This window comes from Thunnus thynnus, chromosome 1, assembly GCF_963924715.1.
Source record: "Thunnus thynnus chromosome 1, fThuThy2.1, whole genome shotgun sequence".
Taxonomy (NCBI): domain Eukaryota; kingdom Metazoa; phylum Chordata; class Actinopteri; order Scombriformes; family Scombridae; genus Thunnus; species Thunnus thynnus.
In genome coordinates, this window is record NC_089517.1 from 19,511,056 (window position 1) to 19,529,526 (window position 18,471).

Sequence of the window (18,471 nt, forward strand, 5' to 3'; positions counted from 1 at the left end):
CTACTCTATTTTTTATATATTGTTATATTTGAGTAAGTTAATTTAGTTATTGTATATATTTTAGCCTTTAATTGTATTTATTTCTTCACTTTCTTTATTTATTTCTTTTCAATATTACATACTGCTTTGATGTGAAGGTCTGTTTTTAAGTATTACTCCTGCAGATGAGTGCTGGGAGTAAGCAGGTGGTTCTAAACCGCTCATTGATCTAGTATTGGAAGAAGACTATATAGAGGTCATGGATTTTGGAATGTCTTTTTATTTTCCATGTTATACATAGCATTACATTTATGGTGATATGTTTGTTAGCAAGTTAATTTATAGACACTGTAGTTGGATGGTGTGATGGTGATGCTACCATGCTACTTCCATGCTACCCTTAAGAAAATCACTCCACCCTCATTTCCTCAAACTGAGCAGTGAAGTGGTCAGTAGTAGAGTTGTAAACTGGGAGGTTTGCAGGTGTTAAAAACTGTATATAAAGCTGTATCAATGTAAAGCACAATGATAATGAAAAATCATTGTAAAAATTAAAAAAGTATATGCACAAAATGGAAAAGTTACAATGCAGCAAAAGTTGTTTGTTTTTTTAACTTCTTGTGCTGTTTAGTCATCAGCTGAGGTTTTGAGGTTTTAACTGTGCCAAACTCTTCTCATAATTTTAGAGTTTTGGGGATTTTGAATAAGGTTAACATGAAGTAGTCTGATATCTGTTATCAAAGAAAGAGCAATAACATACTGTAATGTCATTGGATTATATAATCATTAGTTACATTTACTGCTGAACAGTATGTATTAAAGTTAATTTTCATGAAAGACATTTAATCATACAAGCCGGGGTTCGTTTGGCACAGATTTGACAACAAATGTATGATTTTGCACACTTTTAATCATTGACCCGCATAAATGATGATTAAATTGTCAACAACCACTCTGTCACGTTTAGGGAATGACATATTCACAAATGTACTTTTTGAGGCTGCGACACACCTCGTCATACCACTTTCCTTGTGCACCCACTGAAAGAGCAACACAGCTCTCTCTCTTCGTTCCTGTGGGCTGCTTCTTGGAGCGGTCCCAGTTGAAGTAGCTGATGGGCTGGCTGTTGACATCAACATACTGGCCTTCTTTCACTATGTCTGCCACGCCAATCCAGAAGTCCTTGGATCCTGGAGCACTCCTCTTTGCATAGTCTCTCAGTTCATTGTTTTCCATCATGTCTCGCGGCGTTGCAAGTGTTCCTCCTTGTGCAATGCAGTCTTCATTTGCTTCATGGTAATGCTTGGGCTCCTCAATTGTAAGATAACACTTCCTGTGAGCTTTGATGCCACGGAGACAGACTGAAAACAGAAGGCATTTGTTTCATGAATATATTTGAATTGTAAAGTCACTATATAATATAGAAAGTGTTCAAAAATAGGTTTAGTTTCCTCTTGAATTAGCAAATAATCATTATGGAGATTATCATACATGTTTTGACATTCTCTGGGGCTATAAATGGTCTATTATTAACATTCCTCCCCCCTGCACAACTCAACGTTTGACTGTACACTTTAATAGCTGAAATCAGTGCTGCTGCCCTCTGCTGGAGACTCAGCAAACCAAAAAGTTCAAAATCTGTTATGGCACCATTTATCTCACAACAACGTCCACACTCCTGCAATATGGATCAGTGCCTAAATCAGTAAACAATTTCTACAGAATCTAATCTAATCTCCCAGTTTAATTACTCATCTCTTCTCTGTGTCACTTTAGTATTTAATCAGCCTTTATTTGTGTATTTAGTGAGAGCGGTACCTGTCTGCAACGCCTGCATCTCTTTCAGGGAATTCACCTCCTGCCAAAGCCTGCCAAGCTGGGACTTCACGTCATCTTCCTCTGCAGCTGCATCTCAATGGAGAAGCAAGAAAAACAGGTTAGATAAACATCAGCAGTGAAAACATAATTTCTGAACTGTGCACAATGTCCATAGATACCAGACTGACGAGGTGACATAGCCTTTCTGGTGCGAGATGGACGACTGGAACTGAAGTGGAGCAAAGAGAAGCAAAGTACGAGGAAGACAGAGAGGGCCAGACGTGCCATGTCTGAGGCCAGTGGATCCTACAGGACAGGACACAGTGGCACACCTTGTACTGCTGTGAAAGGAACCAAAAACACTGTGGGCAGCTCAATATATACTGGCCCTCTGTGTGCCTTTCTGGGTACTCTCCTTGCATTGGCTCAAATTCTGTTTGTTTTTTTCCAAACATCAGGAGGAGGTGAGGGAGGTAAAAGGGTGGAGTGGCAAATAATGATTTCCTTGTGTCTGGCTTTTAATAAATATTTACTTGTACGAGGTGCACTAAGCAGTATTCCCTTTCATTTCACAAACAAACTGGAAATTCATTTACTGCTTTGCTATTACAGAGTGTTCTGCAAGACTCTGCTTCCCTGTTCCAATAATCTTTGGACATGCTAAGTCAGTTTTTGACAAGTGAAAAATGTTTCACCTGGTTGTCAACTAAGAAAAAAGTGCGAATACTATCATCTGTTAACTGTCAAATATAGGATTCATCTACATACTAAGTGGTATCAATCAACACAAAAAATTTCAGTGTACTAAAACAAATTACAGAGAAAATATTGCTGCTAATTATAGATATATTTTCAATGTTACAATCATACACACTTCCACTTGTATAATCTATAAAAATAAAGTTGTTATTAGACCTGAGGAACTGCAGCTTCCAGCTCTGGTGCAGGCAAAGTTATTTTTAGAGTGAGCTGATGTATAAAGACAGGAGGTGGGAGCTAAATAAGAAAAACTCTTGTGTATATGGGCTCAATATAGTAAGGCAACTCTCATGCCAGCTAAAGTATATGTTTTCCCATTTTACAGTCTTCAAATTGTACATTTCTAAGGATTGTCTTTCATTTAAATCTGTACTAAATAAGAATGTACATTTTCATCCGAAGTGGAAGACTGACTAGAATAATCTATTCTGACTAAATGTGCTTAGTAGGTGGAAACTAGCAAGTTAAACAAACTAGATTTTAATAGTAGAAATAAATGTAAATTATTTATGAGCAAAGCAAGGGAAGTAAATCCTTGCATGGAACCTGATCATCCCCTCCCTAGAGTGTGGTTTTCTAAATGGGAATATCCATGAGGGGAGTGAGGAACAGTCTATGAGGGGACACAGGCGGAGGAAAAAAACACCAAGGGAAGGCGTCCCCGGGTACAAGATTGTTGACCAAAGTTCTGGACCTTGAGGAGGTATCAGCCCCTCACCCCTAACCCCAAATGGGACAACTTTGAGGATACAGGGAAAGGATGGAGGACAGGAGAGTGATGGCAGGGGTGGATTGGCCCGACTGGTTTGAGGAATTAACCTTTGGGGAAGGAGAACTGGTTGCCAGAGTCCCAGCATACCCTACGATCGCAAAGACAGATGGGTTGACAAAAGCATTTAAAGAGGTGTATTTGGGTACAATAATGCTTGACTTAATGAGAGAGCAGATAGTCAAAAAGGTGTGCTCTCAGTGAGGACAGGGAAAGGAGATGAGGGGAACAAGTGGCACGGAGAGAACCGAGGTTTAGTCCAACTGGGGAACCCATCCCACTGACCTCCTCTACTCCTGGTTCATCCCAGCAACAGGTAGACACCAGAAAGGGACCCACCTCAACCATTGGAATTATGGGGACAATTGGCCCTATTAACAGGGAACAGCATCCTGCAGCCAGGGGTAAGTGATTCAGGTCCAACAACACCCACAATAGTAAAGGAGATACAACTCCTAGGGGATATAGTGCCAACCTGGCAACCAGGCGAACATCAAGCTGATTACTGTGAAAGGGCCCTAGAGGCTGTTCTTGGGATTGCCCTCAAGTACCCCCCAGGCGTATGGCCCTACAAGCAATGCAGGGCCTGGTAATGGATCCAGGGGAGGACTGGGAACAATGCCTGGTGGAGAATACCAAAAGGGACACGAATGCAGGGATGTTACTGCCGCCATGACCTATGAAAAATTAAAAAGCAAGGTAGGAGGCAAGTAAGGACAGCTCCTACTCCAAAGGGTACTGATAGGGGTAAAGGTAGGAGATGACAGCTACCAGAATCATGTGTGGGAGAGAGGAAGGCCTAATCAGGGAAATCCTCCTGTGTGACACAAGGGCTAGGCTGGAAAGACAGAGGAGACAAAAGGAGCAATCACCGCAACAGCGTACTCGATTAGACCCCCACCGCAACCCAAAGGGCAAGTGGTTCCTGTTCAGGGGTAAAAAAAAAAAAAAAGGCAATGATTGGACAGGAGGCATTTGTATTTAAACTAAGAACTAAACACATACAAAAAAGAAAAGCCCTTCACTTTGTTTTATAAGCTGCTTTATCCACCTACAAGGTCCATTGTTTTTGAGATGCAGAAAATCTATCACAATAATTATTTTCTGAAATATATTAAAGGAGATGAGTAACACCAATTTTAATGCAATATGCAAAATTATGAAAAAGAAAATTCTCATTTCTCACAGAATACTTTGCAGATAAATTTATTCAAGTAAACAGAAAGTGCACAACAAAAGATAACAAAACTTGACAAAAATGTACGACCACAGGTAAACCATAGTTAAAAAGGAAATTTGTAAAAACATTACAGTGCTAAACACTTCTTTATGTTTTTCTTTTTTACAAGGCAATATGAATAAACACACAAAAAACATGCAGTCTCTCACTCTCTCACACAGGCACACACACACATTTACACATGATATTTATGATATTATAATTGAGATGTATTTCCAAAGTGTCTAAACATCACTAACCTTATTACCAGGCCTAGAAATTAACTTCTAAAATAATTTACTTCATTACTTTACTATACCCATTAACACTGTCTATCATTCAACTTAGAGGCAAGCAGTGTTTACTCCTGTTAGTTTTGCTCTAACTGGGTTGATCATATTTTTTTAGAAATTTCTTAAAATGGCTTGATTACAAAGCATTGACTTGTTTTATTGTTTTTTTTTTTACAGTTGAGAAACTACTTCTTGTTGTATACTCTGGTTTCATTTTAACAATTCAAGTAAAGTGATAAATAATGACTGATACAGTATAAAACACACTAAATGTGCAAGGCTAAAGAAAGATCAGTCATCTAAATCATCAGGGTGTGTGTATTTCTTGTCAACTGTTCTTTTCCTGCATTTGATTAACAACTCACAGATCTGGAGTAAAGCAGAGGGCATAATATCTTCACACAAATAAAGTAATACACAGTGTTGCTCAGACTTAAATCGCCCTGCCTTTATACACCAGCTTTCATTCTAAAAATAATTTATCTTGGAGTCTTATGGCACTTTTGTTTTGAGGCACCAGCAAGTAAACAACTTTGGTCAGACAAGAAAACCTTCGACTGCTCACAGTCTGACTGACCACTTCTTGATCCTCCTCTAAGACATATCAGACTTTACTGATTTATCTCAGTGTCTCTTTTATCCATATATTCTGCAAGATTTTGACACAGATATAAATTTAACCTTTTGAAACTCATTTTCAGCTCTGTTTTATCCCTATGTTTAAGAAAATTACAATGTTTGTAGCCTTAACATACATGTAACCCTATCTGGGGTCACATATTTTAGTCAGAGATATGAAAATACAATTTTGTGTCCGCAATCTAATAACTCACAACATAAATAGAGCCATGATGGCACCACATTATCAACTTACTACATTTTAAGACCAGGTTATGAATAGTTTTTAATTATGTACGTATCAGCTTTCATACTTTTGAAAATACTTGTTTTGTTGGTTTGTTCAAAGTGAACTTCACACGAGGAAAGCATTTCAAGTATCAAACACTCAACAGTGGTACAGTGTTTGCAGCTCAAAGGCACTGGTGATCCCAAAATATTACAAGATTGGCACCTAAGAATACTAAATATCATGCAAATATCTACACACAGACTTTTCTACCTCTCCTGTCTTATACATTGCTGTTGTAATATGAGAATGTGAATCACTGATTAATTTCCATGGTCAGATGCAGGAAAACATTGGAGTCATTTTCTCAAACTTCATCTGTCATCATTGAGGACAAGGGGGGGATTTAACATAACACATTTTCCTATCTTGTGAAATGTTTAGACATGTTTAAGTTGTTATAGTATATGACACTTGTTTGATTTACTAGTTACTATTTTTAAACTAATAACAGCATGTCAGCAGGTTTCAATGCATATTAAATCTGTTGGAAATTCAATTAACTGATAAATTTGATAAAAAATTGAGGGACTGGCAGATGCAGTTAACTGTAAAATGGACACAGACCTAATCACAGATTTGACTAGCATAAAATTACTTCATAATACAGTAAATTATATAATAACACTATTCTGAGAATGGCACTTGTTGTCAGTCTTAATTTACCCAAACTTGCTATCTGACAGAAACAATAAGTAACAGACAAGAAGCACAAACACATTCTGTACATACATGCATACAGCACATGCATACATACATACACACATACTGCACAACACTCGTTTGTCATCGTGATCCTCTGTGGTGAATCTGTGTAGCGTCTCCAGTCTCTATAGGCGTGTTGCAGAGGGGTTTGTTAGGTCTAATGGATGAAAGGCATCCGCTCCTTGCTGTCATTGTCTCCCTCAGGCTCCTCTTCTTCCTCCCCTGCTTCACTGGTCTCTGTGCTGTCGCTGGCCATCTAGTGGTAAGAAATATTATTGATCTATCATTAACTGCATACTGAGGTACCTCACCCATACACACACACACAAACAAAGACCAGGATTGTGAGCTGACATCAAGTGGACCAGTAAATGTTTTCTCTGCTGGACACAGGGATACAAGCTTCTATACATATAATACAGTAGTTTTTCTGAGTTTGATGTTGAGATCACCATGGAAACTGCTGCTGTAAAACAGGAGGAAATCCCACTTGCTGCTCCCTCATGACCCTGATTGGTAACTTTAACAACATTTACAATAAATACCACCCTGTAAATCAGCCAGCCAATTAGTAGTCAGTTTGGCACAGAGATCTTACACATCTTGTAATATTATCAGTGTTTTTCCGAAAAACATCTTCACTGAAGATGCAATTATGATTAGATTAGCTCTACATGGGGCTTTTACATCTGCCATCCTCCTCCTCTTTCTCCTCTTCTTCCTGTTGGTCATGTAGTGTTGCATCAACCATTGATGTCATATAATACTTTAATTGTATGTATTTTTGTCATTAATACAGTATTTATCTAATCTAGCATCCAGACTGATCAAATTGGACCAAGTCAATTATCTTAGTCTTATACTTCCATAATGTATTCAGTGTGACATTTAAAAATATAAAGTTTCTGTTTATATGTTATATATCAAAATATATTTTATATATCATAAAATGGCTTACAGATAGTTGGCCAAGTTACTTTGAAAACAATTCACCATACACTCCTACTACAGTGGGACATTAAGTGCTGTTGTAGTAAAAAAAATCTTTGTAGGATTGCACTTAAACTCTTGACCTTAAGATCACTTTTTACTGAGAAATTAAGCCCATTGGCCCATTTACTTAACAGCTCCATCTATTCATGTGTGCTTTCTGTTAACTTCATTCTTAAACTAGTATAAAAACACATTTTTTTTGTTTACCAGAGGGGTAGGAGTCTTCTCAACATCCAGAATGAGTTTTCCTATGTTGCCTCTGTCATGAATTCTCTGCATGGCCTCTTTAACCTGAGAATAAAACATATCAGTTTAAACCAACACCAGAAAAACTAATGACTCTTTCAGTATTTTTTAACAATAAAAGTAGCATGACTTCAGTCTGAAAGTAATGCAAAAAAGAAAGACAGCTGGTTTCAATTTTGGGTAAATCATTTTTTTTATCATAAAAAAAACAGTTTTTCTGTTGTCACTATTAAGTGTAGTTTATTTAAGCCAATAAAAAGAAAAATTCTAAAACAGTTGCTGTAAAACAGCTTTGTATGAAAACCGCAAATCCCCAGTGAATACAGATTACATGGATGTGTAAAAGACAAATGTATCAACAAGTCTTGAGCAGCGTCATTTTTGTAGCAAACGTGTAAAGAACATCTAATAAAGGAGGGTGCTTCCTGACTTCTGCTCATAAAATTGTGGTGCCTTGGGAGCGCCCCCATAGCCAAATGTTGGGCGCGCCTCATAACTGTAACATCCCTGGTTTGATTCCAGCCAGGGACCCTTGTCATACCCATCTCCCTCCTCTTGTTTCCGGTCACTTCACTATCAAGTGTCCAATAAAGGCAAAAAATGCCACAAAAAAGAATTGTGGCACCTTGTCACCATCTTGTTGGAAAAAGGTTATTCAATGTAACAGTTGTGAAGAATTCTGGCCTTCACAAAGTATTATAAGGACACTATAATTGTGCCATATTGTGATTCTGGTTTTATTGCGACATTGTCTCATCAAGTCTGACAACATTCTCACGGTTTGACTATTTTATCACTGTGTGAAGAAAAGTTCACACATCAGAAAAAATTACTCAGGATGTTGTATCTTGCTCACTCATTACAGTCCAAACACAGACACAACTGAATGTACCTCTTTGTCTGGAGGCCATTGTGTCACAAGTATTCACTTGTTAAAAGAAATAGTGCAAATCAAGCCAAGAGTAAAAATAGGTCATAAACCTGTTCAGCACTTTGCTGCAAGATAGCAAATTTAGAAGAGAGGATAAGCTCCACTTTCATTAATGGGACTCTCCTGGTGCTTTTATGTCAATGACAATCGCTTTAAGATGCCTTATGTAAGTTCACTTTTTTGAATATCCTAATTTTAGACTCCTAACTGAAAGAGACAAATTAATTTTATTATCCTGACTAAAACTGCTAGTGGTCAGAAAAACTCCAGTTATTCTGTTCCAGTCACGCACTTTCTCCAACATTTCATTCCAGAAAAAAAAGGTTTCCATGGTTAACATGTAAACTAACGCCCTCTGAATTCTCAATCCAGGCATAAAAACAATTGAGCCAGGCTGTGCCCCTGACACTACATCCCACGCCATCCTCCCCACTAATGAGATTCTTCATGCGCAATGGTTCCGGTGAATGGCCCAAGCATTCTGCCAAAGTTTAATGACAACAGTACTGGGAAATTTCCCATGAGAAATAAAAATCTGAAGCCAGCAATCATTTTATCAGCATATTCTCTCTCTGACTATAGATAGAAAGTTCAGGCTGAGTTGCAGTCAGATTTGTGTGATATCTTACACCTTTTATCTAAATTCTTGAAGTGTTTTTGGTTGCGAAACAAATTCCAAACATTCTACTTGAAAAAGTTAAGAGGGCGTGTTGGATACATTTTGATTCAACTGATGGGAGCAGTTAAGCAAATCACTTCCAGTTAAAAGTTTATGTTGAAGGAATGTTTAACAATAAACAAAATGTGCAGGCCAATGGTGGGGAGAACCTCCGTAAAAAATTGAGTTGGTAAAATATCCAAGAAGCAGATAGAGGACTACATGTTACTAATTATTTTCAGCAGAGTTTCAAGGGAAATTTGGTTGAAAGAGGAAAGGTAGCCAATAGATGAGCTTGTGGTGGGTTCTACTAATCTCCTAGATTTAGAAGCTCCCACAAGAAGTTGACTGCTGTTGAATGTTAATCTGATGGAATCAATCATCTGTTAAAAAACAAGTTACAAAGTTTGGGAGAAGCATATCTGTCAGAGGGGCACCGACAACACAGTCGATACTTCTAAACAGGATTCTAAAATGATGGTAGTTGAGATCATAGTGGAGAAATATTTTGTTCTTGCATCTTTGACTGCAGCATTATAATCCCTCATGCAACCTTTAAAAATTTGGTGGAACACCTGTAATTTAGTGGATTTCCACTTGCACTCATTTTTCTATGTTCTCTTCAAAGCTTACGAGCATGTTCATTCAGCCGGGGAGAGCTTTTGTCAGATCGGTTGGTGTGAACTTTAGTTGGAACCACTGAGTCTAAAGTAGCAAAACAGATGTTATTGAAATGATTTAGCTGATCAACAGTGGGTGGATGAGCAGCTGGGGCAGAGGCAGAGAAGAGAAAAGCCTGGTTAAATGTGCTAGCGGTTGAGGGGTTAAAAATGTGAGAGCAAGTGGGGGCAGACAGTTTGCTAGGGAGGAGGGGCAGAAAGTAGATTAAAAAGAATGCTAAAATGGTCAGAAATACACACGTAAATAGTTTCTATTTATAAGTTTCTAATATTTACACCAAAGGTTAACACTAGATCAAGTTTGTGACCTTGGATGTGGGTTGACCCAGTATCATGAAGCATGAAATTAAAAGATTGTAAAAGATTTAAAAGCTCCCCAGCTAAGTGACAGGGCAGGCATGTGATCATGGATGCATAATAAGAGCTGGATAGGGCGCTGCCCCTCAGCCTTGCAGCCAATTTTTCCCAGTGGCCACTGCTGCAATACTGCTGCAATACCTCAGTATTGCAGCGAAAAATCCCCGTGGCCCAAAAAGCATTCACCACCATTGTAAAACAGACGTCTGTAAAAATGTTGACAGGACACCTAAAAATGCAAACAAGGTCAATTATGACTCTTTCTATTATGAATTTTGATTCATGGGGGTTTTATATTTGTAAAACTTTCCTCAAGCTGAGACAAGCAATTTAAAAATCCATGACGTCACCACAATGTAAAGTCTATGGGCTGAGCAGGAACTTGTGGGCGGAGCCAGCGGGACAAACACCACTGCGCATATTCAGAGGGCCGCACAATGCGGAAGCAAACGTGGAAGCTAGAAACTTTGAGTGAGCAATTCTTATAGGACTGAATGGGCATTTTTGATCTGGTATCCAGCTCTTACAATTCATCCTTGTATGTGATGTAAATAATCAATTACATGGGTAAGACTGGACAGTACTGTTGGAGCCGTTTTTATTTTATTTTTTTTTAGCATAGTTTGGCTGTACTTGATTGGCTGAGACTGGTACCAGCCAAGACGTAGTGTACGTGTGGTGCAGCGAGAGGTTAATTGAACCAGGTGCGACAAAGGAAAGAGACGCCACAGAGAAACAGTTTTTCAACCGCACACTTCTTAGTTTGTTGATTATCTTTATTACCGTTTTGTTGTTTTGATACTTTGAGTTCATATGAATAATTTTCTTTAACTTACGTTAAGCACTTTGATTTGAACTTGACGTAAGGCAGCCGTAAATACACATTTACATAACATATTCAAACACCCATTCACCTCATCTGCACGAGAGGCCTACAAGCAAAATCATCTTACGGTAAGAAGAACAAATGTGTGTGTTGGAAGTCTATGGCGTCTGACTGGCTTTATTTGAAAACATCGTAGAAAGCCAGGATAAGTACTTTCCTAGAAGGGAAAGCCTGGCTGTGGCTACAGTTGAAAACTAAAGGATTAACCCGTCCTTCTCCCTGAGTTCAGCCTGCAGGTGAGCGATGTCTACCTTCACTTGTGAAAAGGTAAGATGACAATTTCCACACACAACCATGGTTGTTAGCAGGACTACATGCAAAGTTAACTTAGGCACCAGGTGAAGGCAAGCTGTACAGCTAACGGCTGCTACAGGCAGGGCAGGAGTTAGGTGTATCCTCTGTGTTCAGGCTGAGTAGGCAAAGTTAAGCAAAAGAAGCTTCAATTATTAACTCTGATTGCTATTTTGTTGGTAGAGACCGTGTCTCTCAAGCAGAGAACTGCGACACAGGTGTAGGTGGATCACGGCTGTGTAGGGCCCTTAATATGGTCAACAGAATGTTTCCTCACTTTTTGTCTACATCTTTCATCTGATCAAAGAAGGATTGTGCTAAAATATACTAACATAGCCAACAAAACATAACATAAGACATGGCAGGTTTATGCTTTTTGCACCCTCTCCTGGTACCCTGTCAGGACCAGTGCAAAAGACTTGACTTTACCATTAGGCAAAGGTAGGGAACCACCTGTAGGGCTAACAGCTAAACAAAAGTAATAACCAAAAAGCTAATTTGTCAACTTAAAACTGTACATCTTTGCTGACTTGTTTATCTGTCTAAGACAATCAGCTCAGACTGTCTCATTAGTTGGGGACCTGTTCAGATGTCCCTTGTCAACTCGTGAAGACAAACTTTCCAGTTCATGTGATATTTACCATTGAGTTATGTATATCTGGTAAATATTATGGTGTGAAGTGATATTTCCAGACTTTAAAGTTGAGGAGGATTGCATGAACACTACATCAAACAACTCACCAGCGCAGAATGTATTCTGGCATATTGGATGCACATTCATGTCCGTAGACAGTAAAATGGGCTACAAAAATGTTTTTTGAAATTATTTTCACAAGATAGGTGTTTTCTCAGAAGATAGGAAGCAGAATTAAGAGCACTGTGCAACTTGCTATTACCAAGAATCCATGAGGCACTAAGCCTCTCCAAGATAATTAAACCTTAAAAACTGATGAAAAAGTGAATTGACATCTGACAGAAAATGCTTTTTGTGGTTGGTAGCTTTTGGATGACAAATCATCGTTCACTGTGGTCTCTACAATGGCTTAACTGATCCAAAGCCAACATGTACATTTCGTAATTAGTTTACATCTACAAAGACTCTGCAGGAATGGAAAAGAGTTTGCAAAAATCAAGATTGAAGTGATTGACGTATGGCCTATTGGGTTTTGTGTGGGAGTGAAATAATTGTGGAGCAGGAAGATGCAACGTACCCACCATCTGCAGAAGAATGTCCAAGAAAAGCTGACAATGTCCCACAGAAAGCAGCAGTGACAAACAGATTATATGCTGTCTTTTAAATCTTCCCTGGCATCTCTGTTTACGTCACCACTGTGATCTGATCATTTTAATTTGATAATCATTGACATCACACTGTCTTACACCCTCTGATCTAACTCTTACCTCCTCCAGCGCCCATAGAGAGTCCACTACTGGCTTGATCTTCTTTTGCTCATAGAGACACAAGAGTTTGTCCATTACTGCTTTCACAAGACTACATCTGCCCTGTTTGAAGAGGAGATTGAGGAGCGAGAATCCTGCAATGACTTTGTTCTCCTCGTATAGTTTAATAGGGTTCACCTTCTCCACCTGCCACCACTGGAGAAAAAAAACAACAATAATTCAGAGAGACACATTCATCCTGAGTGACTCATTTGTGTGTTTGTGTGTTTCATTTGCCATGAAATGTTCATTGGGTAGTAACAGGGTACTGTTTCCTTCAAATGTTGATGACAGACTGCATCTCTGACTCACAGATTTTGCAAAGCTGAAGAAACTCTTTGTTTCCCCAGTTACCATGTTTGACGCGCCTGAAAAAACAAAAATAAAAGGATTGCTGTATGCAGTGCAAATGGCCGGACAGAAGTGACTGGACAATAATAGGCAGCCACAAAGCATGAAGGGTGAGGTGGGGGAGGAACAATTGGCACCTTTAAACCCTTATATCTGTGCAAGCATGCCTTCACACATATAACTAGAACTAGAACTAATTAATTAATCTCCTTGTTATTCTGTTGCTTTATTCATGAGGCTTGACAGGAATTTAAGTAATTAACAGAGATAAGATAAGGATGGCATTTCATTTACAGGCTATGGAGTATGTTTATTCAAGTGAGCCTCACTGCTTCGCACCCAGTCCAGATGCAATCACTCTCTAGTGAATACGTGGCTCGTCTTTTTCAGGAATCATTTTGAGAAATACGCTTATTCTCTTTCTCACCAGGAGTTAGAGGAGAGGATTGATACCATTCTCCTGTCTATACAATATTATGAAGCTACACTTAGAGCAAGCCTTGTTCTATCTGAAGGTAGCAAAATCTACCTACTACCAGTACCTCTAAAGTACAACCAATACCTTACTAATTAACATGTTATGTCTCGTTTATTTAATACATACAAAAACTGCTCCCAGGAAATATTCCAGCACATGACCCCATATAAAACAGAAACTTGTTGTTTCTACATTTCAGTTTTTGGATTAAACAAATGAGATATTACATGCTAATCAGTGAGCTTCAGAGGTGCTGGCAGGCAGATTTTGTTCAAAACAAATTATTAGCACCTGCACACTGTCAGAAAGGTCAAGCATTTCAGGATGAAATGCCTTGCTTGACCGAAACATAGCTGTTGAATAAAGTTACCGTAAGTGCTGACAGTGTGCGAAAGATGTTTTTGTTGTTTTGCTTCATCTCCTAAGCATCTGTCAGTTTACAGATGTGCAGAGACCACTTTTTTTAGGCAGATTTTGTCACCTTTGACAGGCTTGCTGCTCCCCCATGTTTCCAGTCCTATGCTAAGTTAAGCTATCTGTCTCCTGGCTCAAGCCTCATATTTAATGGACACATGTGAGAGTATGGTATTGGTCTTCTCATCTAACCCTTGGCAAGAGAGCATACAAGCGAATTTCACAAAATGTCAAACTATTCATTTAACTGCTACTATTGACCTCAAAGTTGAAGCAAACAACCTAAAATTTGACTAATAGACTGTAAATGTAGTTATTTCCACTTTGAACGTATTAAATGGAAAGGCAAAGGTTTCATTAAGACACAGCCAAAGCATTAAGTACAGTTCCTACCATAGAGGATGTAAGTTCCTAATGGCTTCAACAGACTCAGGCCTTTCCCTGTGTTCTCCCCACACAGGCAGTCCAACACGATGTCCACTCCATCTGGAGAGATCCTAAAACATCAAGACCAAAGTAAAGATGAAATCCATTGAAAAAGAGGACTCATTTAAATGAATACACATGTAAAAGTATAATCTGAACATGTGAAGAGTTCATCTACAGACACTTTCTTGAGCTCAAGTACAATCAGAGGCCAACTTCGTACATTTATACTGTATTGCCTTGTTTATGACTGTGGGTACTGTATGTAAACTTGCAAAACATATTCTGTAAGTCCAAAATATATTAAGCCTGTGACTCATACTCTGGAGCAGCTTCAAGTTTTGTCCAATCGTGGATTCATAAGATATGAGCATTGATTCTCTCGAGTGTAACTCAGAAGTTGCAGTGTGCAACCCACATTTTCTTTTTTTTAACTCTGCCTACAGTTTTCTTGTAAAGAAAGAGACGTTTTGCAGTGTCCACATTGCTCCTCATCAGTAACACATTTTACAAGACGTTAGAAAAGGTTTATCGCACCCAGAATCACTCAGATAAACACGTTTGCCATAATGAGACTAATTAAAGGTATGGATATGAAAGAATGAAAGGCATGTTATTATCAAGGGGACCTGAATTCCTTACTTTCAGCCTTGTGGCCTTGGACACCTGCTTGGCTAAACTGCTTGGTGGTCTTGTGATTCTCATGGTTTTGCCTTTTGTAAAAAAGACTAATTTAATTGTACTTTGCTCTTGATCCTGAGAAGAATGTGTGGGAGAGATGAAAGGCATATTAATCCACTACCACTGTTGATATGTAGCCAGAAAGCATGAAATAACCAGTGCCCATGAAAGAATATTTAATTCCCTATGCATTATAATTCAAAGAATATAGTAATGTGTTTCATTTATGTATGGCTCAACAGTGTATCCACAAATAAGAATAAGTTACTGCTGAAGCTCTCTGAAGCGGAGGAGGCAGCATGGTGAGTTCTGTAAATGATCATAAGCTTTGCAATGAAAAATGAAAACTTCACAGCATAATTTCAGCAAATCTGCAACATTTAATATCAAATCTCCAGCAATGTTTGCTACAAGGTTGGGTTTTTTTTTGTAGTCCAAACTGGCAGTGTGCTGTGCTGTTAATGGAATGCGTAGGGTATCGATGTTCGGCCCTAATTGGCTCAGTTGTTCCAAAGCACCAGCGCAGACCTCCGCCCTACACAATTCTGCTGCTCTCTGTGATGAGCTGTGAGTTGCCATGGGGACCACGGCCACACAAGACCAAATAAGGCAACAGGTAACATCTGCAACCTCGCACAGCCCTCTACGCTCAGTATGGTCCACGTTATCACATTAGTTCAGTGTGTCTCATGCTACAACTAACCTGCCCTGATGATGCCTTAAAATTTAATCTAATCTTACATGTTAACAAATTAAGAGTTGCCAAAATACATCAAGTGGACCTGATTACAGATGCTTCAGCCCTATATTAGCCATTTACAAAGCATTTCAACCATAGTAGAGACAAACTTTCCAAGCTTACTTTTTGACTTCTTGTATATAATCAACATTTCTGTCAAAGAGGTGAGTCACAGAGTCTCTGATGGCTGCGTGTTTGAAACATGAGGCGATCCCAAAGACAGTGACATTAGGTACAGTGGAGCACAGCTGAGCCACAGCTTGACCCTGAAAATAACAAACAGTTGCAACAGCTTATCAGTGGCTGAGAAAAAAACTCTAAATGTACCATGATCACAAAAAAACAGCAGAATCCACCATGACATAATAAACACACATCCATTAAAAAGCGTAGAGTGTATATGATGTATTAATTGTAATTATATTAAATTCTAGTTTGTATAATGCTTTTGATTAATGGTTAACATCAGTTATAACAACAGTGTTGGCTGGTTTTTGAATAATTGCACATTTCTTTCATTCCTTCCAAAACTTTAATTATTCAAAAGGATGTTCAAAAAGATTTACTACAAAATAATTAAAAGTCTAGTATCTATTTTTATTAGATATGAGGCAATAACAGGGAACAAACAATATGTTTCAACTGTAAGCAGTAAGTTATAATAAGAGCTGGATGAAACAGCTGAACTTGTTTTGTGGCTATGAAATGGTCATAAAGGAAATGAAACTTACTACACCACCTCCTGCTGAGTGGACCAGCACTGACATCCCCTCTCGCAGATTGGCAACCTCAAAGAGCATCATGTAGGCGGCAACAAAGTTCAGAGAGAACGCTGCAGCCTCTGCAAAAGTCATTTCATCTGGCAACTTGTAGACAAACTCCACTGGTGTGCAAACAACTTCTGCCCAGGCATTGTAATTCACAAAAGCCATAACTCTGTCGCCTATCTGAAAGAAACATGTTAGGGTAGCTGGAGAACAAGCAGACAGTAGTGTATAAAAACCACGTGGCACAAAGGAGGGATTATGGATTAACTTGACTGCACATCTCATTATTACACTCACAGTACATGTCTGTATCTCTAATTTTGTTACTGCATATTTAAGATATTGTGGTGACAACATTCATTCATACATCACTGCAGCTGTAATTTCACTAACCTCAAATCCCTTTGTGTTTTCCCCCACTGACTCTACTATTCCAGAGCATTCAAACCCAGGAACAAGAGGAGGTTTTGGAGGACTATCGATAGTCCCCTGACGTACCATCAGATCCAGGAAATTCAAACCACTGCAACAAAGAATAAGTAGGACCTTAGTGTTTGTTGACATAAACTCACTCTAATTCAATATTTTGATGTAAACCATGCAGCAGACCTGCCTGACCACTGACATCTATCGAATCAGCAGGGCCAAAAGAGCTTCAGGAATGCCCAATGCTTTTTAGTTCATCATTATCAGCAATGAGTCACAGGCTATTCCTCTGTGAATACAAAGCCAGACTCAACAACAGGCATTCTCCATTAAATAAATCACTTGAATTTCCCTAAACTGTGAGGTTGCCATCACTTATCTCAGCTGTCATTTTCTGGAATAATAATAAATTAAAACAGACATGTAAAATGACTGAATCTCTCTGACCACAGTTTGCTCCTCGTTAATAGCTTATTATAAATGAGCTCCAGACAAACAGCCAACCATCTACACTAGAAAAAGACCTGTGGCTTCATGAAATGTGTTATTTTATGTTTAGAGTCAGAATACAAGCATGGTGATACAACGTGTAGGCCACAGAGCCCATCACAATCTATTAAGACACATACAATTTATTACTGGTGTTTTCTTATTTACCATGCTTTGACGCGGATCTTCACTTCACCATCCTGAGGCTCGGGCATTGCCTTCTTGGTCACCCTGAGTTTGTTCAGACCTCCAAAACCTGATAATATCACCGCTCGCATTTCTTTGGCATCGCCGAACGATTCCACGTTTTCTGTTTCTTTCCCCACATTTTTGTCAATCATGTACTCGGTTTCCTCCGTCATATCTGCTCCTTCTTTAGCCATGTCGAAGCCCAGCTGCTGCGCCTCTCTGCTCCTCCTCGGGGGCTCAGAGTGATGTGGTGTTGTGCAGCCTGCACACAGGCGCTGTGTGGCAGGATGCCTGCTGACCCACACACTTCATTTACTCATGCGAAAACGCAATCCTGAATAATCACATTTTTTACATTCCAGTGACAGACAGAAGCCCCGTATAATTGAAATAAAGGTTGCCATGGCGAGGCTATAATTGGTATATCTTTGCATGCAGCGGGCTAAAGTATGAAATGCACCATCTGCTGGTGATGGGTGCACAAAACTTTATATTACAGTCTATAATGCAACTCATGCACCCGTGATGCAACAAAAAAAAATCCAACAAGTGTGGTGCCTTCAGGTGCACTTGAAAATAT

The 18,471-nt window shown here is 38.9% G+C and overlaps 2 protein-coding genes across 5 annotated transcripts; both read right to left on the reverse strand.

Annotated features, from left to right (window-relative positions):
- Positions 1 to 871: 871 nt before the first annotated feature.
- clec3a (C-type lectin domain family 3, member A) lies at positions 872 to 2,294 on the reverse strand. Of its 3 annotated transcripts, none has more exons than XM_067589023.1 (3): positions 1,986 to 2,294; positions 1,798 to 1,884; positions 872 to 1,340 (listed from the first exon to the last, which is right to left on the reverse strand). In XM_067589023.1, exons 1-3 carry the CDS (start codon positions 2,083 to 2,085, stop codon positions 943 to 945), a joined length of 585 nt encoding a protein of 194 aa, XP_067445124.1. In that variant the 5' UTR covers positions 2,086 to 2,294; the 3' UTR covers positions 872 to 942. The 3 variants fall into 3 exon arrangements, with proteins under 3 accessions (XP_067445124.1, XP_067445108.1, XP_067445116.1); XM_067589007.1 differs by having other exon boundaries at positions 1,798 to 1,890; positions 1,977 to 2,293; XM_067589015.1 differs by having other exon boundaries at positions 1,977 to 2,292.
- Positions 2,295 to 4,503: 2,209 nt separating this feature from the next.
- Positions 4,504 to 18,353, reverse strand: vat1l (vesicle amine transport 1-like). 2 transcript variants are annotated; one of them, XM_067589042.1, is made up of 10 exons: positions 17,871 to 17,960; positions 17,397 to 17,502; positions 17,181 to 17,310; positions 16,752 to 16,967; positions 16,144 to 16,286; positions 14,568 to 14,671; positions 13,244 to 13,299; positions 12,893 to 13,087; positions 7,650 to 7,733; positions 4,504 to 6,705 (listed from the first exon to the last, which is right to left on the reverse strand). In XM_067589042.1, the coding sequence occupies exons 3-10, from the start codon at positions 17,286 to 17,288 to the stop codon at positions 6,607 to 6,609; spliced, it is 1,005 nt and encodes a 334-aa protein (XP_067445143.1). In that variant the 5' UTR covers positions 17,289 to 17,310; positions 17,397 to 17,502; positions 17,871 to 17,960; the 3' UTR covers positions 4,504 to 6,606. The 2 variants fall into 2 exon arrangements, with proteins under 2 accessions (XP_067445143.1, XP_067445135.1); XM_067589034.1 differs by lacking the exon at positions 17,397 to 17,502 and having other exon boundaries at positions 17,871 to 18,353.
- Between the last annotated feature and the right edge of the window lie 118 nt (positions 18,354 to 18,471).

Bases quoted from the DNA above. Each gene is read 5' to 3' on its own strand.
- clec3a (XM_067589007.1), bottom strand. From the start codon at position 2,085: ATGGCACGTCTGGCCCTCTCTGTCTTCCTCGTACTTTGCTTCTCTTTG. The intron at 1,891-1,976 runs GTATCTATGGAC...TTCTCCATTGAG, and splicing joins TATGTCACCTCGTCAGTCTG to ATGCAGCTGCAGAGGAAGAT. The intron at 1,341-1,797 runs GTACCGCTCTCA...TTCTGTTTTCAG, and splicing joins GATGCAGGCGTTGCAGACAG to TCTGTCTCCGTGGCATCAAA.
- vat1l (XM_067589034.1), bottom strand. From the start codon at position 18,085: ATGGCTAAAGAAGGAGCAGATATGACGGAGGAAACCGAGTACATGATT. The intron at 17,311-17,870 runs GTAAATAAGAAA...TCTTTGTTGCAG, and splicing joins AAGATCCGCGTCAAAGCATG to TGGTTTGAATTTCCTGGATC. The intron at 7,734-12,892 runs GTAAGAGTTAGA...TTTTATTCTCAG, and splicing joins CTCTATGGGCGCTGGAGGAG to GTTAAAGAGGCCATGCAGAG.